This window comes from Hippocampus comes, unplaced genomic scaffold, assembly GCF_001891065.2.
Source record: "Hippocampus comes isolate QL1 unplaced genomic scaffold, H_comes_QL1_v1.1 scaffold174, whole genome shotgun sequence".
NCBI classification, from domain to species: domain Eukaryota; kingdom Metazoa; phylum Chordata; class Actinopteri; order Syngnathiformes; family Syngnathidae; genus Hippocampus; species Hippocampus comes.
Window position 1 is genome coordinate 2,862,112 of NW_017805983.1, and position 25,690 is coordinate 2,887,801.

Here is a 25,690-nt window from a genome sequence, read left to right on the forward strand (position 1 = left end):
AACATACTGAAACATTTTTGTCATCCATCCATTTATTTATTCATTCATTCATTTTCCGAACCGCTTGATCCTCACTAGGGTCGCGGGGGGTGCTCGAGCCTATCCCAGCTGTCTTCGGGCAGTAGGCGGGGAACACCCTGAACCGGTTGCCGAACCCGGGACCTCTGCACTGTGAAGTCAAAATGCCAACCGCTCAACTACCAGGCTGCCCTCCATCCATTTAGTAGTGTTTTAATCTCACGGCACATCACAAAAAGAAAAAAAAAACGTTGAGCATGTTCCGACTTTCAGGTGAAATTTCTGGTTGAATCCAAACTGCATGATAATCTTTACAGGTAAACTTGTTATGACCTGCTTTCAACTTTTAAATCCACGTGACTGTTCAATTTCTCTACTTGATGTTTTCTGGCATGGGCTGAATGACAAAATTTGGGATACACTCTAGACTGGGCGCCACTCAACCACAGGACACATTAGCTTACACGACTGGGGTGTGTCATGAAGAGGCAAACTGCAACCATGAGCGCTTGACCTGAAATTCTAACGCATGACCTTTGAACTGTGAGGCAGACTTGCAAAACACCGCCCCCAAACAACTTTAGCCTCTTAGCAAAATTGTCTTGACTCTACGGTCATTCTCGGTGGAGTCCTCGCCACTTTTAACAGTTACAGAAGACCAAGCCTGTCCTCAAATGACACTTCTCATCTTTTAAGTACTAATATGTAGTCATTTTAAAGCAGCGATGTGTACCATGATGAAGAAATACTTGGACAAGGCGGACAAGAACATGTTTGGAAAGCTATTGCCATAGTTTTATTGTCAAAAATGCTGCTTGACTTACAATACAAAAAAAAACAACAACAACAAAGACGACCCATTGCAGGTACAAAATTCCCGTGTCATGGCTCCTGAATCGTGTTTCAAGTCATCACTGGATTGATGATGCAGATTCCATGACCTTTTTTTGAGTTATTTTAATACGCTTTGTGGGTTGTCATACTTTAACTGATGTGAATACCTGATGGTAAAGGTTTGTGTTACCAAATTATTCTGTTAAAAATTCTTTTTAAGTAAATGAGTGGAATTGTAATGCTTCATTTAAAGTTAAGTACAGGACATGACAGGTTCATTAATCGGAGCTAAGGTGGGGGTGAGGTCTCTCTCCATCTCTTGGATGGGAACATTCAAAGAGGATGTGTGGACGAGACTAAAACCACCTGCGCTTAGGAGCCTTTGGGTAAAAGATGCCATGGTAGGTGGAGAGGACAAAAGGGGCGAAGGGACCCCACTCCTTCCCACTCTCCATTACAAGGGGACGTGGCTGAAGAGGTAGGACACGGATTCACCGTTGTGGGTTCTTCTGATGGCCTCTGCCAGGATCATGGAAATGTCAATGACCTACCACACAGAACATACGCATTGTCAGTACACGCAATATTTGAAAACCAAGAATAGGAATTTAATTATCAGAAGGTAAAAGATAACAATTGTATCTTTCATTATGCACGTTATTTTTTTTTCATACAGTGAATCCCCATTCATTGCAAGGAAGTAACTATAAACTAAGTAAAATCCGATAAAAAAAAAAAAAATCTTCAATATGTCCCCCCCAACAATAGCGGAGTAACATTGTAAATCTACTCACTGTACACTGTAAATCTAATTGCAATTCAGGGGCAATCCTACATCTTCCTTAAAACACATACAGTGAAAGGCCAAGGTGAAAAGTTGAAGTTTTTATGCTTTCTAAAGTGGACTGAGATATCCCAAGATGGCACCAAAAGCCAAATGGCAACTTAGTCAATGGTGTCAAGGAAGTATGATGAAGTGAAACATCGAAACAGATCCTTTGTGTGTTAAGAAGGGACTAAGTTTCGCCTGGGTTGTTAATGCAAATTGAGTCTTTGCCGTATGTGGATGTTTTTGCTCAGCAGAGTAGCTCCTAAAAAGCTTGCTGTCATTATTGCTTGTCATTTAGTATTTTTTTATCGCAACAACACACTGGAATATACAGTTGTCATTGATGGACAACAATATAGTACAATTTACGATGATGTCAAATCACTGGCACAACTGTCTGACAGTCCTGTGAGACAAAAGTGACAATTGAAGCCAGTCACCACATTCACAAAGTGAACTTGGAACATGTCATTCTATTGGAATGAAGACGCTTCTTCAATGTGAAGTTCTTTTTCTTAGGTTGAGTCACACAACATAAGTGCCCCCCAATACGAAGAAGTAATTTTGCCGCCTTATTAGTGTTGAATAAAAAGTGAGAGGCAGAAGCAGTCATTTTCAAGATAAAATTGTCTGTGGATAAATGTAAATGATCAAATTACAATTACAAAAAAAGTGGAATCTTTCCTTTGCACCCTGCCCAGCCCAAAAGATCAATGGCCGTGTGCTTGGAGAGCCTTGCCTAGTTACAATTTAGTCCCTACAGTGGCTATAAAAAGTCGACACGTACATGTACCTGCTCATATGCCATGTTTCTGTAATATGAACAAAATGACACCAAGATATATTATTTCAAAACTAAAGTCCAGCTCTTCCGGTAGGTTTTATACTGACATTTTTGAATAGGGGTGCAAAATGATTTCCAAGGCCTTTGTACACCATGGTACACTCACTCAAATGTAAGGTCAGATTGTGTTGGCGTATGATGTCGAAAGGCACCTGTATTTTTGGGCACGCCCTCATCTTCTCCTCCTGCGGGATAGTGTTGGTCACCACCACCGCCTCGAATGGTGCGTTGTTGATGCGCGAGATGGCGGGACCCGAGAAAATGCCATGGGTGAGGATGGCATAGACTTTGACGGCGCCAGCATCGATCAACCTGAAGCGCGAGAGAGCGAATGTCAAAACAAACTGACATTCAAAGAAAAACTGCACAGCGGCAATACCGACTTGTCAGCAGCATGGCAGATGGTACCGCAGGTGTCAGCCATGTCGTCCACCAGGATGGCTACGCGGTCCTTGACGTCTCCTACAAGCACCATGCGGTCCACTTCGTTGGCTTTCTTTCGCTCTTTGTGGATGAGGGCAAAGTCCACGTTCAGTCGATCCGCAATGGAGGTCACGCTGCACGAACATAGCGAGAGTCACATCTCACGGCCAGTCGTCAAAACCGGAGACCACGGTAATGCGGCACGCAATGTGTAATTCTCTCTGTTTGGTTGTTTAGATTGACATGGGGATGCAACTAACTCATGGGAACAAATCAAGCTTCATGAAGCATTCGTGATCATTTTTAACTCCTCTCGATGGCACTCTCGGATTAAAGATAAAGAAAATGTAATACATTTCCATTTCACAAGTCTATCTTTGAAGAGCAGCATCTGGTGGAGTAAAAAAAAAAAGAAACACTTCATTTTCTCATCACTACAACTAACTACGGTACCTCTACTACTAAACTACATCTAACATAGTGACAATATTTATATTTATCTTCACAAAGTCCCAATGAATAAAGATCATTCATATACAGCGGCAAATAGTGAGAATCGCACTTGGTGCATGGTAAATAAATTCAACGTGAAAACTCTCATGAGGGCCCTTTCATTTTTATGTGAACAGCCCACGGGAAAAGTTTGGACACCCGGACTGTTTTGTGTTCTGCAAAATTGGCCCAGATTACGCACTAAGTCCATCTGGGTGGAAATATGATTACATTTTTATTTCAGCATACGGCCATGCAAAAAAATTATGAGAATGCCACCTTTTCTTCAATTGTTCATTTTAATTTTTGGTGCCACTAAAAGTACATCAAATGGCTTACTGACATAAAAGAAACCACGGAACGCCTAGAAGCATCATTTTCGGCTGTACAATGCCATCGCTATTGATGGAAGAACTTGCAGCGTGATTTTGGTAGAAAACCTTTGTAAAATGTCTGGATCAGCTCTTTAATTCAACTCTTGGGAGCCGTTTTTGTTGTCATTAATGTAGTGGTCCAAACAAATGTATCTGGTTATATTAGGTATTTAAACTAGCATGTAACTGAAGAAACAAAGGTGGTCTCTTTTTTTCCATGGCTGTATTTACTAGGGCTGCAGCTATCGAATAATTTGGTAATAAGCTATCCTACTGAAAATTATTGGATAATGAATACACAAGAGAAAATATTACATTTCACTTCATGATGAACAACCTTTTGGTTTTCATTTTCAGATAATCATTCTCCCCCTTAGATTTAAACCATGCATAGTAGCAAACTGTATTTTCTTCTCTGGAAACATAGGTGAAATTTTGTTCAAAGTGACGTCAGAACCGGAGTGGCCATTTTGCTAGCTAAAACAGCACATTTGAGTCAGCCTCGTTTCTTAAAAATTGATCCGTAGGAACTGTAACCGTGCCAGGCTGTCATTTTTAATCTATTAAATTCATTTGAAAAGTAATCAGATGGTTCTTGCTAGCCTAGTCGCTTAGCAGCTAGCTGCCAGTCGCTAACAGAGGGAACAGCCGCTACGTTCTACAATATCAGCGTCCCGTAATCAGACTCAAGTCTGCGGCCACGCCACCACGTGTTGCCACAACCTCAAAATGAACGTGTCCCAAGGGACCGATGTCTGTGTATTACTGCATTTGCGTAGATTTTATTGTGAAGTTGGCCTGCTCACCACGTTGGTGGCGTGTTACCGTCTGGCAGAGTCTTACTACGGCTGGCTTGACTGTCTTCCCAAACATGCGTGCAATATAAACGGGTACCTGAGGCAGAATTTAAATTTTTTGGCGCCGGGGAGAATCCAGGTAAAAATATTTACAATGTACAGTGTGGGCCTTGGCTCAATAAAGGTTGGGATTGGGAAACATTGCTCGAGACGATGAGACCTCAGAAGCTTATCACCGTGAAGTACCTTACCGCTTTGCACCCCCAGCGTCAGGAGACACAATGATGCAGTTTTTCCATTCTGGGATATTTTCCCGTATCCACTGCAGGACAGCCGGCTCTGCATATAGATTGTCCACAGCAATGTCGAAAAAGCCCTTTGGGGACAAAGAGAGTACTAATGTCATTTGAGGGCTGGCATTGTCTAATTTTAAAAAATCATCTGTAGTTCAAGCACATTTGCCCAACTACACTTGACGGTCATTTTTCGTAGTTGAAATGTGACCTTACTTACTAATAAATACCTGTAAAAGTTAAATGAACAACCGGATAGAAATAAAATCTATTATTGACCGTACTTATATATACACTATGCACAGTGGTGCCCTGAGTTGAATTCGTTGTGACCACACTCGTTACTCAGAACACTTGTATTCCATAATCTGTTCCCATTGAAATGAATGGAAGTGTCATAAATCTGTTCCAGCCTTCACCAAACAAAAACAAAAATATGTTTTGTGTGTTTATTTGAAGGAAGAAAATAGCACTCCATAATATTGTGCTTTATAAACACATACAGTAAGGGCATCTTGACATGTAATTAAAAAGAAGCAAACATTTTTGTCATACTGTATGAATGAACGGCCATTCTGCTGCTTTGGCCGACCCCTTTGGAAGCCCGAGCCTTGATGACCCCGATCTTTGGAACCAAAACCAACACCAGAGTAGGCACCTGGAATGTGCGCACAATGTTCCAGTCTGGTCGCATGGACCAGGTGCTGAAGAATATGAGGGACCATCGCCTGGACATCTTAGGCGTTAGTGATACGAGGTGGACGGGGCAAGGGCGCCTCATGGTTGATGGAGCAACTTTTCTGTACTCTGGGAAGCAAGACCACCATTCCCATGGAGTCGGCATCATCCTCTCCAGCAGTGCAGCAAAAGCATTGATTGGATGGAAGCCGGCGAATGAACGGATTATTACAGCAAGGCTCTACACCATATATGCCAAAGTAACCATCGTACAAGTCTATGCCCCAACCGAAGCTGCCTCAGAGGACGATAAAGACACCTTCTACAACCAGCTCCAGACCGTGCTTGAGGAGATCCCCAGTCATGACATCAAGATGCTGATTGGAGACTTCAACGCAAAACTGGATAATGATAGAAGGGGCCTGAATGCCACAGTTGGACCACATGGGTCTGCAAGCTCCACGAATGACAACGGGGAGAGACTGTTGATGCTAACCAGTACCAATGGCCTCAGCATTGGCAACACCTTTTTTGAGCACAAGCGGATCCACAAAGTAACCTGGGTTTCACCTGGTGGCGGGACCCGGAACGAACTGGACTACATCTGCATCAACACAAGGTGGCGCTCGTCATTGCTCGACGTTCGCTCCCACAGAGGTGCAGATGTGGGTTCAGACCACTTCCTTGTGGTGAGTAAAATCAAGCTGAAGCTGAAGAAGGTGAAAAAGGTGCAGCTCAAGAGACCTTTCGCTGTGGACAAGCTAAAGAATAACAACATCTCAGAAAGCTTCTGTGAGGAGCTGAGCAGGAAGCTCAAGGTACCACAACACCTTGCAAACATTGAGGAGCAGTGGAGTATGTTCTCTTGTGCCATTGCTGAAACTGCAGAAGCAGTTATAGGCAGAAAGAGGGGTACCAACAAAGAGAGATGGATAACAGACAACACCTGGAAGTTGATTGATGAAAGGAAAGTGGCCAAGATAAAAAGAGAACAAAAGAGAGATTGCAAAGTCTCCGTGCCAGAACCAGCAGGCTCAAAGACAGTTTCTTCCACCAGGCGGTCAGGAGACTCAACTCCCTCCGTGCTCTGCCCAAACTCCCCACCCTCTGCCTCTGCCCGACCCCTGCCTCCTGTCACAGACTATGACCCTCCCCTCATTATCCGTCATCTGCATATTGCACATTGCACAATGCACTACGTCACTTTTATCCTCAATAGCCTCAAGTGCCATTGTTTTATGCTGCTTTTATTGTATATATCGTCTTTTATTGTATATATCGTCTATATGTTTATACTGTTTTAGACTACATTGTCTTTCACTGTTTGCTGAGGATTGAGAGAAATAAATTTCATCCATGCTACATGTCAATGTATGCATATTTGACAATAAAGTCGAACCTTGAACCTTGAACAACGGGAGCGACACGGCGATGTTTTTCAGGCCTTGCTTGCAAAAACCCTATACAAGATCGTGCGGGAGCTGACCAACTCCAGGAGCAGCTCTAGCATGCCAATCAAGAGCAAGGATGCCAGGACACTCCTAAGCGACGAGGAGCAAGAAGCAAGATGGCTGGAACACTTCAGGGAGGTTCTCAACCAACCAATGCCTCCCGTGCTCTTCAATTTCGATCAAGAGACACCAGCTCCAGCTCTAAACATTACATCGGAAGAGATATCCGAGACTGAGGTTGCCAGAGCAATCAAGGGCCTTAAGAACAACAAGGCACCGGGACTCGATGAGGTAGCTGCCGAGCTGTTGAAACATGGCCAAGACGCTGTTGTGGAGAGCCTTACCCACCTGTTCAACCTGATTTGGCATGCTGAAGAGGTTCCTGCCGACTGGAGACGTGGGGTCATTGTCACGCTACCTAAGAAGGGAAACCTCGCAGACTGCAATAACTGGCGGGGCATTACACTGCTGTCAATCCCCAGCAAAGTATTCTGCAGTGTTCTGCTACATCGCCTTAAAGACGAAGTGGATAACATCTTGAGGGAAGAGCAAGCCGGCTTCAGGAAGGGAAGGTCTTGCGCCGAACAGATCTTTACTCTTCGAAACATCATAGAGCAGTGCCAAGAACTTCAGACACCACTCATGATCAATTATATCGATTTCAAGAAAGCCTTCGACAGCATCCACCGGGAGTCACTGTGGCAGATCATCCAGCTGTATGGTGTACCCCTCAAGTACATCAACATCTTCAGGTCATTGTACCACAACTCAACTTGTCGTGTCAAAACCAACAGTGGCACAACTGATGATTTTGACATTGACACTGGTGTAAGACAGGGTTGCACCCTGTCACCTCTACTCTTCATCATCATAATTGACTTTGTGATGAGGAAGTCCATCACAGGGGCAAAAGTTGGCATCAAGTGGGGAGGGAACAGACTAGCTGACCTGGAATTTGCGGATGATTTGGCTCTGTTAAGTCACACCCAGCCCGCACTCCAGGAGTTGACCAACAATCTGCATGAACACGGAGTTAAGGTCGGTTTACGAATTAGCCAGGAAAAGACCAAGGCCATGGCCATCGGACAGCACCAACACCTTCAGCCACTCGCTCTACACCAACATGACATAGAGTACATTGACAGCTTCACATATCTTGGGAGTAACATCTCAAATACAGGTAATGTGGAGAAAGACGTCAACAGTAGACTTGGTAAAGCTGCGGGAGTGTTCCAACGCCTCCGCAACATCTGGTCATCGAAGGCCATCACTACGGCTACCAAGCTAAGCCTCTATATGTCAGTGGTCATCCCAACAGCGATTTACGCCTGTGAGACATGGATGAAGACAGCCAATATTACCAACAAGTTAGATGTCTTCCATCGGCGTTGCCTGAGATCCATCCTGAGGATCTCATGGAGAGACCACATCACCAACGAGGAGGTGATGAGGAGGGCAGGAGTAGCTGAATTGTCAGACATTGTCTCTGAAAGGAGAAGGAAAATGATTGGCCACGTACTCCGACTGCCAAGAGAGAGACCGGCAAGTGTGGCCATGGACTGGATGCCAGAGGGGGGAAAGAGGAAGAGAGGTAGGCCAAAGAAGACGTGGAGACAGACTGCCAAAGAAGACCTCAGTGAGATGGGTGTCAGCTGGCATGAAGCAAGAAGGGTCGCCAGTGACCGGAAAAGATGGAGGAGACTCGTCGCCCAATGTTCCAAATAGGAGCGGGCGGAACTAACTAACTAACTAACTAACTGCTGCTTTGGCCACCGAGGAGTAGTATAAGACAGGCCTATGTATTGTTCAGTGAGGGTCTCAATTTCTTTCAGCTCACCGGGACGGCCCTAATATTAGTCTCTCTTCACAGAGGATGAAGAATACATGATTTGCACAGTACAAAATTGGCTGTCTACATGTTTTGCTGCACTGTTAATTTTCAAAATGTTGCTTAAAGGGTTTATAGCTCTGCAACATACTGTCAATGCTATTTTGCCTTGGAATTCACCCTGCGTACTGAAAGGCTGAGATTTGTGGTTGTTTTATATAAATGTACAATTATTTTTAAACTGTGAGTGGAAATAAACAGCTTGAGTGTTTTTGTTATTTTTTTTTGGGGGGGGTTGAAGAATTGTTCACTATTTGGCAAGTGACACCATTGTATCACTATTTTATGATAACACCAAACACGTCGGCGACCCACCTGGATTTGGGAGGCGTGGAGATCCATTGTGATGATGTGGTCAGCGCCAGCCACAGACAACATGTTTGCCACCAGCTTGGCTGATATGGGCGCTCGGCTCTGGGACAAGCATGCGGCACACAACTCAAGTCAGTGTGTGTGTGTGTGTGTGTGTGGGGAGGGGGGGATATAGCAGAGATATAGCATACACGCATGCTGCACATTGAATTTTTACCTCTCTTTAAACGTGAACTGTGGGTTTTGTTGCCAAAACACTTAAGTGGGTGCGGGTGATCCTGAGCTGTCAGTTCACAAAGGCTCACTCTGAGGTAGGGCTGAATGATTTTGAAAAATAATCTCATTGCAATGTTGATTTTAATTCGATTTAACTATTCAGCCCTACTCTGAAATTAGCAATACTCCAGTTGTCTAGTGACCTCTACATTAAACAGTGATTCCCAACCACTGTACACCGGGCACGTTATTGTGTCGCGATAGATTGTTATTTGTGTTGTGGCTAATTATCTAATTTCACTTAACTGGTACAAAATTGTTCTTTATTTATTTGTGCCTTGGTTCATCCATCAATGCAAGTGACATATAGTGACAGGCAAAACTATTCAATGGCCAATCAAGGTTGTGAAATACGGCATTAAACCAAAGAGTGATGTTTTTGTACTGAGTCATAAATTGTGCACTGAGGGAGAAACACGACAAACTATCCCTAAACCTCCGTCTACCTTGTCCTTTTTGTCCTGCCGGGCGTAAGGGAAGCAGGGGATGACGGCGGTGACGCGGGATGACGAGGCAATTTTGCAGGCGTTGATCATAATTAAAAGCTCCATGAGGTTGTCGTTAATCTCGCCACACCCGCTCTGCACGATGTACACGTCCTCGCCGCGCACACTCTCCCCAATCTCCACACTGTTGGTCCAACAAGAGAGCAAAATGGCATCAATTGTTTTTTCTTTGCCCCTCTTACCCCCCCATCCCAACTTTTACTCTAAAAGAAAGGCAAGTCTTCATACAATGTGTTAACAATATAGATTAGAAGTGACACAAGGTCACTTTGTACAAAAAGAAGGAAGGATTGCATTTGTCCTTAGACTTTCCACCGCATTCAAACTACACCATTAATCAACATTTGCGTTATGTCCGGTGATGCTTGCGCTGCAGTGAGAGAAAACCAGCGGGACGGATACAGTACTTGAACAAGTCCAGGCCATGTCCCTGTGCAGCACACACCAGTGCGGTACAGTGAAGGCAGCAGGAGCAGCAAGCATGCGTATGAAACATTCCTGTTTGGGACATGGTACTCATTCCAACTTGGCCTCAGCCATGTGATCACTGACACTGGATAATTTTCACGCGCACATGCTGAAATTTAACAGCTTCCATAGAATCCATGCATAAATGGGTTGCTTCATGATCATGAACATGATCTGATTAAATCTATCTGCAATTTTCCAACTGCAGCAAAAGTCCAATCATGTTGTCACACTAAGCAATCGCCACTGTTACTGTAGTGCAGACCTTGACCAGTCAAGGTCAGCCGGTGAAAGCTTGTGTGGGAGCTGTGAGAAGAAGTGTAAAGTTCTCAAATTTCTCACCACCTTTCAGTTTGAGGGGAGTGAGAAAAATAATTGTTTTGAAATGCCTGTCACCCAAACAGCTGAGTTCCCAAGTTGAAAACGTGGAATCACAAATATTATCACCAGTTCCCAAATATGACATCAGGATAACCCCTTTGTTGTTTTATTGTGGGACATAAAGTACAAATAATTTTGTTCGTGTACTTCAGAAGGCTTTTCAGGTATCTGTAGTTTACTTGAGAATTTTTAGTTTTCAGAAAATGTTTCACCAGGCTCTAGACCAGTGGTTCTTAACCTTGTTAGAGGTACCGAACCCAACCAGTTCATATGCACGTTCACCAAACCCTTTATTATAAATTCAAGACATTAAAAAAACACATTTATGAAAAACAGAAAAAAGTAAATAAAATTACATGGCCGAAGTACAGTTTTTTTTTTTTTAATTGTATGACGTACTATCATGACAATCACATGGTGACTACTGAGTGAACTAAATTTCCCGCAGCACTGATTGGACAAGTAATGTCATGTGATCATCTGCAGCCAGTGATGACCAAGCGGGCGTGTCATAACTAATTGACATGTTGAGTCGAGTATGTCTTTACCTCTGTGGCAGAGGCTCCATCGAACCCCTGAGACCGATTCACCAAACCCCTAGGGTTTGATTGAACCCAGGTTAAGGACCACTGCTCGAGACTGCTCTTTTTGCACTGGTGCGCCCAACTTTTTTTCTTGGGTGCACAAGCACACAAAGTGTGGCGTAGCCTACATTTTCTACTGCATCACATTCAACACCGCAATTTTACAGTTGTTTTTATAAAAAAACAAAACTACTACATGTGTTTTTGGGTGATATTGACGGGGAAATGATTAACTAACAATCGGGTCATCACAAAGTCTTTATTAGAATGACAATTCCACAAAACTGCTAACTTACCGTTACCTAAAAGTATTGATGCTTGAAGTGTGTTCAGAAGTTGTCAATCGTTCCTATCATCTTTTCACCCAAAGCTATTTTCGCTCTATAGCGAGTGGACGAAGGTCACTCACCGAGGCCTGTGACGACAGTTTTTAGAACAATACATCTTCCCGAAAATTATCATGATAAATGATATTGTTTGCTTTGTTTTTTAGACGCTGCTAATATTATGCCAGAGCTTCTAAAATCAAGTAAATCCTTTTTTTAAGAGCAAATAACTTAATTCTCAAGAATATTGAACATTGGTTTTGAAATGTCGAACAATAAAAATAAGACTCGGGCTTTGTTCGCCAAAATTGCATTTAACGGTCAATCTGTGTCATTTCATCAAATTTCTGAAAATCTTCCCACCTGACCGTCAAACAATGCTTTGGGGGGGGGGGGGAGTACCAAGATACACTTGTGGATTGGAAAAATAAAAAATATTAGGTCTCTGCTTTCAATAGATTTCTCATAAAAATCATCGAATGAAGGGTAATTTAGACGGTTTTTGGCATCATACTCCTAAAAGCCATTTTGAAACAGCCATATCTGGAAAACTGTCTCACCTGTAGCCTTCAAATGTTCTACAGTGTATATCTGTTACTAACAGCCTCTATAGAAATGTAATGTCAGGGGAGGAGGGGGGATTCATTTTTACTCCTTACTTTGTGACAACAGTGTTACTTTTTCAATTTCCACACATGATTACACGACGTAAATAGACAGGTAAAGTCAAACGCAGTTAAAGATCTTGATTGACACCAATATCATAGTTAATAGAGTAACAGGTTATTATTCCTGACATTTTAACATCCAACTGCATTTTTTTTTCTGACAGCCTTACCACACATTTCATTTAAATGCAGTCTGTAACAAAAACACTAAAACAAAACTGTTAAGGACAACTGAAGTGATGCATTATCACAACATTAGTTACCGTACTTATTTTACTCTGGACTCTGTTTTAACAAAATTGAGGCGCAGGCTTTTTTAGATAGATAGATAGATTTTTTTTCTTCCTAAAACACAAACATCTGAACTATTTAGGTACAGAGTGTGAATACTTTTGCCACCTCTGTGGTTGTTTTATTTATTTATTGTTGTTATTATTTTTTAGGAGACTGCGATCTCTCAGCAATAAAAGTACAGCTGACAGGGTGCCGTTACAACACTGGTAAAGGCGCACAAATCAAGTACTGTACATGTGATTCAACCAAGTGTGCATGATATACATTCACCACAGTACCAAAATTGTAAATGTTAACAGTTTTCTTTGTTTTTAGGTTTGACTGACACTTAAGTCACGTTCCTGACCCTCAAGTTTCAAATAGCTTTTACTGTCCAAAACTATGAAATGAGTTCCTCAACACATTAAAAAGGTCTCTTCTTTACATTTTTTTAAATTACTTCTTAAAACGACACATTTGTCACAATTTATTCTCATTCATTGTCATTACTTTTTAAATCAATTGATTTTAAGATTGTGTGTCCTTTAATTCTGTGTATTCAAACATATTTGCGTTTTATATCAGTCTTTTTTTTTGGTATGTATCCTGTTGGGCAGCATTTCGGTGCACTGTGCCTGTTTTTAACGTCATTAACAAATAAATATGGATTGGATTAGAATTAATCCAACTTGTTATTGTTATCCAATGTGGAAATCAAACTGACACTATTTAATGCGATGAGTCAAAACTTTTTATTTTTGTCAAGTTTACTGTAGCCAACGACTAGCTAGCTACTCTTAAGTGGCGCGAATAAATACTTTCCATCGCGTTAGAACGTGCTCAAACTCGCTGTCGGCACACTTTTGAATAAAATAAAACACGACAAACAAAAAAACGGTCGCACTAAAGGTTGTTTCGCAACATTATGTCAAGAGTCAATTTAATTTGGCTCAGATTTTGGCCCAACATTTGTGCCTCCATGTTGGAACGACAAACAACTAGCTACCATGATTATCAAGCACACGCCCGCTGGATGCTACTTTATCCAACACAAGCACGGGAGTGTATTTAACGCATACCCTGAAGGTGGAATTTAAAAGTAATGTTCCTGGAGTAATTCACATAACCGAACGAAAGTGAAAAGGCGTGTCCGATAATGGGTGTATTTACCTTAGCATTCTAGCCGGATGTGTTTACATGAGGCTAGCTAGTCACGTGTAGAGACTGTAGTAAACTATTGTTAGCTTCGAGCTAACGTTCCGAGAAGGAAAATCGAGGCCGTTTTAACCACTCCACTTCAAGTTGCCATAGAGACCATGAAAATACTCACCATGTCTCCTGGTTGCTGAACTTCTTGGTTATCACTTTGCCCAGATCCAGTCCCAGCCGATCGGCCACTTTCTGGGACAGGTCGTGGTGAGAGCTCCCGCTGAACAGGACGATGTTCGGCATGTTGCAAAAAGCGGCGCGAGAAAGAAGGACAATGTTGCAGCAGGTCTCCCCGCCGAAATCACCGCGAAATTATGAGTTTCTGCTAATGTTGCATTGCAGTGCGGCACAGTTGCAACATCGAATGTCGACGGCAGAGAAGGGGAAGATCTCGCATGGGTGGTGAATGCATACTGGAAGGAAGTGGCCTCCCCTCATTGAACACCAAATCATCTGCTGTAGGACGTTTACTCATACTTTTCATTAACCCCTTAAAATAGGGTCAACATGACCCCTTCCAACATGTGCAATTCACACAGGTGGCAAAAGTACTCACGCTCTGCACTGAAGTTTTGAATTAGTACAGAATGTGAATACTTTTATAAATACTTGTGTGCAAAATATACTTGTGTGTAAAAAAAGTGACTGGTAAAATTAGTTGTGGTGTTTTGTATTATTTCATTGTGGGTTTTTTTTCTGTAATAGATGGAAATGTATTGCAGATTATCCAAAATATGCAAAGTTCCAGCATCAGGATATATTTTAACCATGTAGTACAAATTATGAGATTGCCCTCTTCAATGTGTCTCAATCGGCACATCTACAAAGATATCCTGCCATGTTTGTTACGTTCAGAGCATGAGAAGAGTGGAGGGAGGACAATTTGCACTTGTTCACAATTCCCTGAGCATCTGACACTTCCTTCCCAAGAAGAACATCGTCATACTAAAGCAATCTTCCCATTTACCTGTGTGATTTTTTTTAACTCGTATTTGTGTGTGCTGCTTTAGTTTGATTGGCTCTGGTTCTGGATGCACTCAATAAGGCTGTTGGGTCTGAAGTTCTCAAGGAAGTAAACAGTCTTGAATATATTTAGGTCCAATTCATTGCTTTGTAGACCAACAGAAAGCTTTTAAAGTCTGCTCTTTGACTCCCAGGAAGCTATTTTAGGACAAATGGGATGGTTTCCAGTTTTGTAGTTGTTGCTGTTGTGATTTGAGATGGTCACCAGACAGCTACTTCCAGCGTTTGGACACTCTTGTGACACTGAGTCTCATAATTTGATTTTCCACGCAGAGTGGTCAGCTGAGGTTTTATGCCCCTCATGTGTCACATCATCTGAGTCATGTGCCAGGCAGCAAATCAACTGTTATTCGTAAGGATGATAGTTGAGAGAAGGTTTTTTTTTTAAATGCTGAATCCAAAAGAGTACATTTTAATAAATGCCAGCTACAAAACACGCTCTATTGATCTAAAGTTGGACTGAGCAAACATGGACTTTGCAAGCTTGCGCCAGACAGATAATCTGATTCAATGACTGAAGAAGTCACATTCCCATCACATGCCGAAAAAAGTAAGAATAAAATCAATTCTCGCCTATCGATGTCAAAACACCGCCTGATCTTTAGGTCGCTGTTGATGACTTTCACATTTGGTCATTTCACAGAAGAAGAAACAGCAAAAGACAATGATTTTTCAGAAATATATTTTATAGATGTCAGAGATGAAACGTCCAAAGCGCAGGTCCCCTATGTCGCTTAGCGACATAGACAGCGAACAAAAAATAACTTCTTTCATTTACATGTAAACCAAGAATTGCTCTTGAGCCACAGTGGTTATTTATTTGTAGGACTGGCCGAGGTGGGTGTGACAATCAAATGTCCTCCTCCAAACCGTTTCCCCAATTAAAAGCGCAGCATTACTCCAGCATCGACAGTGCCCGTTTAAACATCTTTGAAAGAGGAACATTCTTTGGGAGAGTCTTTCGTGAATGTAGCAGAGGTTTGGCAGAGCAAACACAGTCCATCTATGTCCATTTTAAGTGCAGAAATCACTTGTCTTAAACAAGAAGAACCATAGTGGAGTCATTGGAACTAAGTCTTTTCAAATGTTTGCACACCAGCGAGGCAGGAAACTCTAGTAAGCTTTTTTTTGTTTTGTTTTGTTCTACCTCTATTGTGCAAAAACATATTTGTTACATAGACAAGCAGGCATGCTGACTAACAAACCATGCAAAGAGTTAAAGTTGTTGCGAGCTGGGGTCCCTCCCACCAAAAAAAAAAGACTTAAAAACGTGTCTTTAAAAAAAAAAAAAAAAAAAAAACTAGTAGTGATTCAGATTACTCCCTCCCCCCAAAAAAATAAAGAATTAATCAAATGGAATGTTTTGTTAGTAAAAACTCACATTTTACAAGTATGAAGAATGATGTACAAATTGAAATAAGTTTGATGGTCATGTAGACATATGAAGATAAGGGTGGGGCAAAATGGAACAACGCACTGATGACTTATTGGCACCAGGTATACATAATTAAACTGCTCACTGTGTAGTGTAGGTTGCACCACTGTCAAAATCAAAAAAGAAATGTTCCTTTTCGGACACAGGTCGTGACAAAAATGGTCTTGCAATGTATTGATTATCGCACTTTGATGCCAATCCAAAATAACAGACACAAACCATGGGAAGGCCGGCTCCTTTCAGCATTCGCATGCCTGCCATTTCACCCCCAAAAAAACACAGAAAACAGCTCGCTACATAAAATGGCCTCTGGACCTGCTTGCGGCGAGATCACAGGCATGTCACCAAGGTAAGGTAAGTGCATGTTATATACGTGCACGAGAAAAAGACCACCACGTAGGCAACAAAGTGATTGACTCTATGAGGAGAAGTCCAAAGCAGTGCCGTGTGATGACTTTACATCGAAACAGTGCATTCGATGAGTAGCTAAATACGCTGCTTCTTGTTTTCTTTCTTTTTTTTCTACGTCCATGGAGAAACACCATACTGGGTTCCGTTCACAATATCATAGCTGTCATTAGAGTACATTTAGAAATTTTCCATATACAAATCTTCCATAAACAGTACGTTATATAAATACACAATCGATGAAAAACACAGTGGCCTGAAGAGCCGTACAAAGAAAGAAAGTTGCTCCTTACTTTTGATAAATACAAAAAGAACAAATTCCGTGACACTACTTTTGTGACTGGTAGCCCTATAACTATCCAGATAACGGATTTAAAAAAAAAAAAAATCTGTGAAAAAAAGTTAGAAATTAAACACACACACAAAAAATATAATAAAGTCGTGGAAATTGATGTTTTTGAAAAAAAAAACAAAAAAAAAACATGTCGATATGAAAGGGCCGTCGCACCCCACAAAATATACTCAACTTTATATACACGACTGGAGTCACACGGGTAACTAGGTAGTTGCCAGCAGAGCGCAGGATCGCTCAGGAGAGCGATGATCAAATTCAGTGACCTACAAAGCCTTTTCCTAACGAAATGTAAAATGTTTGTTAGATGCAGAGTCATGCTTTGGCTTCCTTTGCTTACCATTCCAAACAGGGCGGAAATATGCGACCTCTCCTCTCATGCTTGTTCGACAAAGCCGTCTTCTACGGGAATCTTCGATGGGAAGCTACATAAGAGTCCAATCAGTTCATCGAATGATGTGCCTTTCTGCTGAAGCTGGCAACTACCTTTATAGAGCATGTCCTTTTCCACAGAAAAATAGATCCATCCGAAAAGTAAAATAACATGGCCACGTTCCAAGTAAACATGCTGAAAGATTGTTCGCTGTATTGTCCTAATTCTCATCCCTCCCTGGCGCTGATCCCCAAGAAGGAAATCTTAAGGCAAACTTTTCCTGAACAATCGTGAAATCCAGCGGACCCTCACCAAGGCACTCCTCTTAGAACCTCTGATGAAAACGAGTGTTTGTAAGACCGAAAGTCCACAGTGAACGCATTTAATAAATTCTTTTCCCGTCAGAGAGCGAGTCGAGATAAAAGAAAATTCCGAGCTGTGACTTGCAGACGGGACGTCTTCTGTCCCTGGTGTTCATACAGTGTTGGCATCAGAGGGAAGCCGTTTGGTTTCCACAAAGAATCTCACTTTTCCGTGGTGAGACCTGAACTTGCGCTCCCCCATTCAAATCACGTCAGCAAAAGCTGCCTTGGTCACTTGCACCTGTAGGCCATCGTAGAGGGTGCGAAGACTGACAGAAAAACATCTCCAAATGAGCACCATGAAGCAACTCGTTTGTTTTTGTTATTTTTTTGATTCCAGTCATCTGTCTCCTGACTGGCTCCCTACTCTGAGGCTGAGCCCACCCCCTGTCCCTCCGCCAATCAAGATGATGCTTGGTGTCGGGGGCACTAAATGAAGGGATCAGTCGAGACTCCTTGCTTCTCAAAGAGGTGTCCTCCGGAGAGGTCAATGATAACAGTGTGATTCAGCTACGTATGCCCCCTCGTTACAGTGGTTCCTCCTCTTCCATGGGTTCCTCCTCTGGTCTGGAGAGGGAAGATAATAGAGCAATAAAAATTAGGGCACAGACAACATTAACCATTTTGGCCGATTTTTTTCCCTCCCACGTTAACACATTATAATCCAAGACAAAGACATTCACACAAATCTTAAAAAAAAAAATAAAAAAATCGGCTGGTTTCTGCCCATTTCTCTTTCTGTTGTCAGGTTAAACAAATAATAAGACACACCATATTGCAGTGGTTCTTAACCTGGGTTCGATTGAACCCTAGAGTTCGGTCAATCGATCACAGGGGTTCGACGGAGCCTCTGCCATGGAGGTTAAGACATACCCGACTCAAAATGTCAATTAGTTATGACACGCCCGCTTGGCCATCACTGGCTGCAGATAATCACATGACATTGCTTGACCAATCAGTGCTGCGAGAAATTTAGTTCCCTCAGTAATCAACGTGTGACTGTCATGATAGTACATCACCTGATTCAAAAGAAAAAGTTTTGATACATGCTAACTACGTCGAGCAAAAAATAAAGTGGTCAGACGAATATGTACAACGTGGATTCACATGCATCATGGAACATGATGGGACTCAGCGTCCCATCTGCATGATTTGTCATGCCAAGTTGAGCAACTCTAGTCTCATACTGGTAAAACTGAGGGAATACTTCTTGAAACTGAATGGAGATGGGGAGTACAAGAAAATAATTTATTTACTTTTTTTTCAATTTTTATGTCTTGAATTTTAAAAAAATCCTATTTGTTTTTGTCACAAATGAAGGGTTCGGTGAATGTGCATGTTAACTGGTTGGGTTCGGTACCTCTAACAAGGTTAAGAACCACTGCCATATTGTAAGGCAGTTAAATGTCCTGCCTGTAATTCAAATCTTTATTGTTGGAAGCGTCAAAATAACATACATTCGTCATGAAAAAAGATATATTTTTTTAAATTAATCATCTGATTAATCTAATATCAGAATTTTATTGTGCCAACTATCAAATCGTCACCTCAAATAGTCCAGATCAATAAGGCCCCAACACAAACACTCGCCTGATATTTCCCACTGATATTGTGCTTACCTGTGATCCAGAGCACTTGTGTTTGCCACCGACAGAGAGGCCATGGCACTGACAGCCTCAGCCTCCTCTGAGTCACCGCGTTTGGCCTCCAATAGTGAGAGGCCCAGCTGTGGCGAATGGCGACACACCGAGCGCCAGTATTTGCCTGAAAGGAGCAACGACAAGCAGGCGGGAGAGTTGAAAAGACAACGAAATACAATGAATGACTGAGGATGCAGAGAGGTGTAACTTGGCGGTCCTCAAAATGGGGCCGAGGGTGCTCGCGAAATGTAACTTGGGTATTCGCGCAAAAAAAAATAAGAATAAATTAAAAAATGTATTACTACATGTGTCAACATAAGCAAACATACAAAAAAATGACTCATCCTTCCTCCCAGATAATAACACATTATATTTACTCCGTTACTTTTAAGTACCATTTTAATATAAAAAGTACTTGAGTACACTATGATTGTTCTGTTACCTAAAGTGACATTCTGCTCGCTACTTTTACATGTATCTATTTTTACTTTAGCGAGTTATTTGTCTGGTTTGTCAGACGTCTGTAACATGTTAGTTTTGAACCAATCCAACAAAACCACTAGTGATTTTTGACTGCATTGATTGGGGAAAAAAAGATAATTAGGAATGCCACAATATTCGCGGTATTAAAAGTGCCTCAATGTCATCGTGGTCTTGTTTCGGAACGAAATAATGAGCCGCCCTCCTGAAAATGTAATTTTGTTCAGCATGCCGCTGAAAAGCTCTCCACTTCCAGCCAATACAGGCACCCGATTGACTGCCTACCCTAAGCGATGATGTAACCACATACCAAGAAATACACTGATGATTCGCAAGACATCACTTCATTTCACAAGTACCTGTAATGTGAAAAACAAACACCACCTATGCCACTATAACTAGTTAACATAAGGGGCATATGGTACATTAATCTCCAGATTAAAAAAAAATGGAGAGAACTAATGTGAATTGAAGGACACGTTGATTATTAACCCTTCAAACGCACTTCATGGGTCTTAGTACAATACTGTCAGCTTTCTCATGATATTGTAATGTCTATCGTACAGTGACATCAATACCATTCCAAAACCAAACAGTGACCTTTTGATATTGTTACATCCCTACTGATAATTAGATATTTTTAAATGCAGGGCTTGCCTGATGGAAATGTAATTTCGGCACGTGATTCCATTGTTGGGGGGGGGGGTGGTGGCCTGGAGCTAACTGCTGAACCCTGGTTTACAGGTTAGCGCCTCCCATCAAGGTGACGAGGAGAATAACAGAGGAGCAAGAAGGGGGAAATATTTACATAAATTGAGGGGGTCTTCAGAAAAAATAACTCCCCCCATAAGGGGGGTCCAGACCCCAACATTCTGAGAACCCCTTGTATAACTTACAGTGAGTTTCGAGAACCTTCTCCAGAGAACGCACAGCATTGGGGTTGGGCCTGTCCTCGAGGACAGCCTTGGATAGTGGGTCCAGCTGCACATGCACACACATACAAGAACCAAAACATGAATGAAATGTTGCATTTCCAAACTTTCCACAATGTGGTGGACCATCGCCTTCAGCCTCCTCCCTTTTTTACACCAGTCAGGTTTACATTTACAATGCCCATGACTGTGTGGTCACAACTTCATGTAGGATAAATGTATTCCTCTAGCAAAATTCAAGAGCTTTTTTTTTTTTTTTTTAGACATAGCTGTACATTTGGAAGTGACGGTTTGTCATCTCATGGGAAAAACCGAGAATATCAACCAGAATGCCAACGTCACTAAACATGTACACTTAGGGTGTTTCCCTTTCACTTCATTAAAGGAGTCTGAATGATCATTTGAAAGGAAAGGGGCCGGCTAACCTCCTGTCCCAGCAGTGCAGCGACGCAGGCCTCTGAGGCGTCACAGATGGCCGTCAGATCATGACCCCCTTCCAGAGCCAGGACCAACCTGCCTCCGGCAAGGCTCATCAGTTGGCGGGTCAGAAAGCCGAAACCTACAAGACAGTGAGGGGACAGTGAGTAGAGTGGTTGCAGTACAGTTCTAAAGAGCAATGTTGTAAAATGAGTTTGAAATTTGGGATCTGGGTACAGCTACCATTTAAACTATGAATACAGGTCAGTATAACCATTTTTACAGGGGGTTGGAGGGGTCATCCATTACTTGCAGTTTACGATTACAGGCATTGCTTGGTCCTTATATACAGTAAATACTACTGCGACCAAATGACGTGAGGAGATAGGAAACTCTACGAGCTCTTGTACTCACATTTGGATGACAGTGTGTAGCCTCCAAGTGGTGGAGGGTGTCCTTCCACTGCGTCGAAGCCAGAGGACACGAGCACGATGTCTGGAGCAAACTCATTGGCTATGGGCATCACGACGGACCTAAGAGAACGAGAGAACATTTCAGACTTTTGGCATTATTTTCAAACGTCACCTGTGTGTTTTTGAGGGTCCATCTGGCACCTGAAGGCAGCCAGGTACTCAACATCTCCAATGGGTGGGTCAAGCCCTCCAGTGAAGGCGACATTGACATTGAAGCCGACTCCCGGGCCGCTTCCTACCTGCAGGTGGGACAACCACAATTTATTACCTTACAGTTTTAACAACAACTCCTTTGAACAAAATTGCAGACAAACTGCTATTTCCTAAAATGCACCTCAGCACATTTTCTCACCTCCTCGGGTGCGCCACTACCGGGGAAGAAATTGCCGTCATCGTAGCGATGAATAGAAAGGTACAGAACATTGGGGTCATCGTAGAAGGCCTGCTGGGTGCCGTTGCCGTGGTGAACATCCTAAATGACAGGTTGTAAGCAACGGCCTTTCTACAAGCTCAAGTTATCTTCAAACGAATGATGTGTTTACCCAGTCGACGATGAGGATCCTGTTGATGTTGAGTCTCTGCTGGAGCAGTTTGGCAGCAATGGCCACAGAGTTGAAGTAGCAGAAGCCCCTGGAATGTCAAAAAAAAAACAGTCAGGTGTGCACTGCCTACTTTGCTTTCATTTTTAAAGGGAAAAAAAAACCCAAATTGGTTGGAAAATTTACTAATCAACTCAAAAGTGTGCCATTTCTGTCCCAGACACCATGTCACTGGTATTTGTCGTGTCGTATTGAGTGTAGTGACAGCTGTGGCCTTACATGGGCGTGCTTTCCTCTGCATGGTGTCCTGGAGGTCGCACCACGGCGAAGCCATTCTGGGGGAATGGATAACGGGAACAAGGAACCGTGAACCATAGCAAACAGTTTGACATGTGCTTTAACAGTGGAAATAAATGGGTTTAGTGAAAAATACAGAATGGGGCTAAGCTTGGCCATGAATAGCGGAAATAAATAAATAAATGAATAAAAATAATTGAACCAATGGCACTTTATTTTCAAACCAAGTCCAAGTCAAAGTTGAAAGTGAAGGCTTCACCCCTACGCTCGTCAATTTTGTAGAGCGTAATTTGGAGTCGGCTTTAGTGTTTTCATCTAAGTTTACCTTTAAGCAGGAATGTAACGATTTGTCAACGTCACAAGATGACATTATCACAATGTGAACCTCACAAAATGATAATTAACTCATTTAATGCCAAAACCCAATCATTTAGTGCCAAAACGTATGAATACGTTTTGGGTGTTTTTTTTTACATTTAAAAATATTAACAAAGGGCTTTGCGCACATCCTCGGCCAGTATCGAGGCTGTGGGAATTATTTCAGGATGATAAATCACCACTAGATGGCAAGAGTGGCTTTGTTTGTTTGTGTTGCAACGCTGAAGCTCATTCATTAGTCTGCCTATTCGGTTTTGCATTATGTGTTGGCATTAAGCAGACTTATATAAGACAAAGTTATGTGTTTTAGTGAATACACGAACAAACAAAGAGCTTACTCTCCTGTCGAGATGTGTGAATCGTACTTCCTCGACACTAATTACTATTTTCTTACTGGCCAGGGCTTTGACGTCATCTTGTGGTTGCATGATCCACTCGGACATTCTCGGTAGTACTTGTTTGTAGCCAAAGGGAAGAATAACATTTGCTCATGAAAACCTGATGAAGCCACGATCGCGATACCTTCAGCTCCCCAGTGGCCACTTTGAAGACAAGCTCGACAACAGAGCCGACGGCGAGGCGAGCTGCGCTGGAGGAGTGGACTTCATTCCAGATCGTGTCACTGTCCACCTGAAACAAACACACGTGGTTACCCAGGTATGAACTGGTTTTACTCAATTCTGCTTTATTCGTATTTCACATGTCATGCATAATGCCACTTACGCCCACGCCGCCACATGGTAGCCGCACAAACATGGGCGTGATTGAACCTAGTGAGAAGGAAAAACTAAGTCAGGTTAAGTAAATGGAAATGCCGAGCGACCCTGCGTGCGTATGCGGACTTACAATCAAGTTTCTGTCTGAGAGGGTTGGTTCCATACAGCATGACATGGGCCTCAGAGTGAACCGTCTGCAGTTCCTCTAGTGTGGCCTTTCTCCCACGGATGCACTACACAGACACAAATCATATGCTGTGTGTCTTTCCAACTTGGTGTAATGAAGAAATGTGGGAGATACTACCTCGCAATGCGCCTTGAGTCCGGTTTCCTGCAAGCGGGACCAAATGCTTTGGATCCGGCCCGCGTGCTCTGGGTGACTGTTGGTGTTGCCACACATGCACTGGTGCTTCTGCATTAGAGAATCATACACCAGACCTGGGGGAAACACGCACAGACAGATATCAATTGATTTGGAATTTAGCCAGGAAACATTCACTCTAACTCCCAGGTGTCAAACGTACCCACATTTTCTACTTAGCTAGAAGGAAAGATACTATAAAGACCTGAAAAAGCAGAAGTATTGATTCAACATGAACACTCTCAAAATTATATAATACAAGACAAATCAGTTTTTAGTGTCAATTATATGCAGTACATTTCTCAATTTGATAACCTTCCATTACAACAACAAAAACTTTGCAAACAATAATTTTCGTCTTTTATTGACTTGGATCAGGTGTGTCGAACTCATTTTAGTCGCGGGCCAATTTGGAGTTACATCTTCCCTCGGAGGGCCATTATGACAGTGAAACCACAAAATTATTACTTGTACACAACAAATTAATAGATTACTAGTTTTGAAAACAGTCAAGTCAATTCTAATAGTTTGTTCAATTATTGTTCAAGTGAGTGTAAACAGGATAACAAAATTATTGCAACAATCTCAATGTGATTTATTACACGTGACAATTTGACATTTCGGTACAGATTTTAGCAAGTTGACACACATGATTTGCTTTTGCGGACCACATAAAATGACCTGGCGGGCCAGATTTGGCCCCCGGGCCTTGAGTTTGATACTCCTAGACACATTTTAAAAACAAGCCACACTTTGATGTCCTCAATATGATATGTTCCCATCACCTCGTGAGTTGTTTTTTTTTTTTTAGGTTAGACAGAAATCTATTTTGAATGCCAGCAGAAGCTTGTGGTTTGTAGGCTGGCACAGGACAATGCATTCACCACTAATCATGGTGAATATCTTGCTTCTCTGAATCCGTTGCATTTGTGGCTGGTGCTCCAAAGTTGATGTTTCTTCATGTCGCTGCTGTCATTGTTTTTTGTCACCTTATAAGACTCAAACATACCAATCAATGAAACTTTCAATTGCAGTTCATTTTACCGTTCTATTTACACTGTGTTGTCATGCAGGGAGTCAAAAGTAACAAACCTACTTTGCAAAAATAAGGAAAAGACAGTAAAGTCTACAAAAGCAAAAAGTCATCAGAAAAATAAATACCATACTCAAGCCGCCTTTGTTAGGCAAGACCCAAAGAGCAGTTTTCAATATATGTCTAAGTATGCTTCATTCTGGACTAAACAGTAAAGTACAGCAAAATTAAGTACAGGAACAAAATATTTGTTCTTTGTTACTTGCCACCATAAAAAGGTGGTGCTCACCTGTGGTGAAGCGAGGCTTAATGGGTGGATCAGATTGTGGGACACTGATGGAGAAGGGGGAGGCTGAAGCTGGAGACGACTGGGCCCGCGATAGAGGCCGGTGTCCTGGGAAGGTGATGGACAGCCCGGCAGCTTCCATGGAAGCCTGATAGTTTCTTAGCTGGTGAATTCGTTGCTGCTCCAACAACAGTGCCTGCTGCTTACAAGCGCGTATGTGCGTGCGTGTACACACACACACACACACACACACACACACAC

The 25,690-nt window shown here is 42.3% G+C and overlaps 2 protein-coding genes across 6 annotated transcripts in view; both read right to left on the reverse strand.

Annotated features, from left to right (window-relative positions):
- Positions 1-787: 787 nt before the first annotated feature.
- Positions 788-14,367, reverse strand: LOC109528301 (ribose-phosphate pyrophosphokinase 2). 3 transcript variants are annotated; one of them, XM_019890692.1, is made up of 8 exons: positions 14,046-14,366; positions 9,956-10,139; positions 9,237-9,335; positions 4,863-4,987; positions 2,909-3,082; positions 2,678-2,837; positions 1,294-1,399; positions 788-1,249 (listed from the first exon to the last, which is right to left on the reverse strand). In XM_019890692.1, exons 1-7 carry the CDS (start codon positions 14,165-14,167, stop codon positions 1,307-1,309), a joined length of 957 nt encoding a protein of 318 aa, XP_019746251.1. In that variant the 5' UTR covers positions 14,168-14,366; the 3' UTR covers positions 788-1,249; positions 1,294-1,306. The 3 variants fall into 3 exon arrangements, with proteins under 3 accessions (XP_019746251.1, XP_019746252.1, XP_019746253.1); XM_019890693.1 differs by lacking the exon at positions 788-1,249 and adding an exon at positions 2,475-2,494 and having other exon boundaries at positions 1,293-1,399; positions 2,634-2,837; positions 14,046-14,367; XM_019890694.1 differs by lacking the exon at positions 788-1,249 and adding an exon at positions 2,475-2,493 and having other exon boundaries at positions 1,293-1,399.
- A 1,248-nt stretch (positions 14,368-15,615) lies between these two features.
- LOC109528296 (histone deacetylase 4-like) overlaps positions 15,616-25,690 on the reverse strand; it is a 56,176-nt gene continuing 46,101 nt past the window's right edge. For 2 of the 3 annotated variants that reach the window (XM_019890680.1, XM_019890678.1), the window contains 14 exons: positions 25,433-25,631; positions 24,054-24,187; positions 23,880-23,982; positions 23,757-23,803; positions 23,556-23,663; positions 22,638-22,693; positions 22,362-22,449; positions 22,172-22,291; positions 21,961-22,058; positions 21,761-21,879; positions 21,355-21,488; positions 20,894-20,978; positions 19,497-19,641; positions 15,616-18,444 (listed from right to left, as the gene is read on the reverse strand). In XM_019890680.1, the coding sequence (XP_019746239.1) occupies positions 18,405-18,444; positions 19,497-19,641; positions 20,894-20,978; positions 21,355-21,488; positions 21,761-21,879; positions 21,961-22,058; positions 22,172-22,291; positions 22,362-22,449; positions 22,638-22,693; positions 23,556-23,663; positions 23,757-23,803; positions 23,880-23,982; positions 24,054-24,187; positions 25,433-25,631 (1,476 nt within the window). In that variant the 3' untranslated portion in view covers positions 15,616-18,404. The remainder of the gene's footprint in view (positions 18,445-19,496; positions 19,642-20,893; positions 20,979-21,354; positions 21,489-21,760; positions 21,880-21,960; positions 22,059-22,171; positions 22,292-22,361; positions 22,450-22,637; positions 22,694-23,555; positions 23,664-23,756; positions 23,804-23,879; positions 23,983-24,053; positions 24,188-25,432; positions 25,632-25,690) is intronic. The other variant, XM_019890679.1, reaches the window with a different exon arrangement.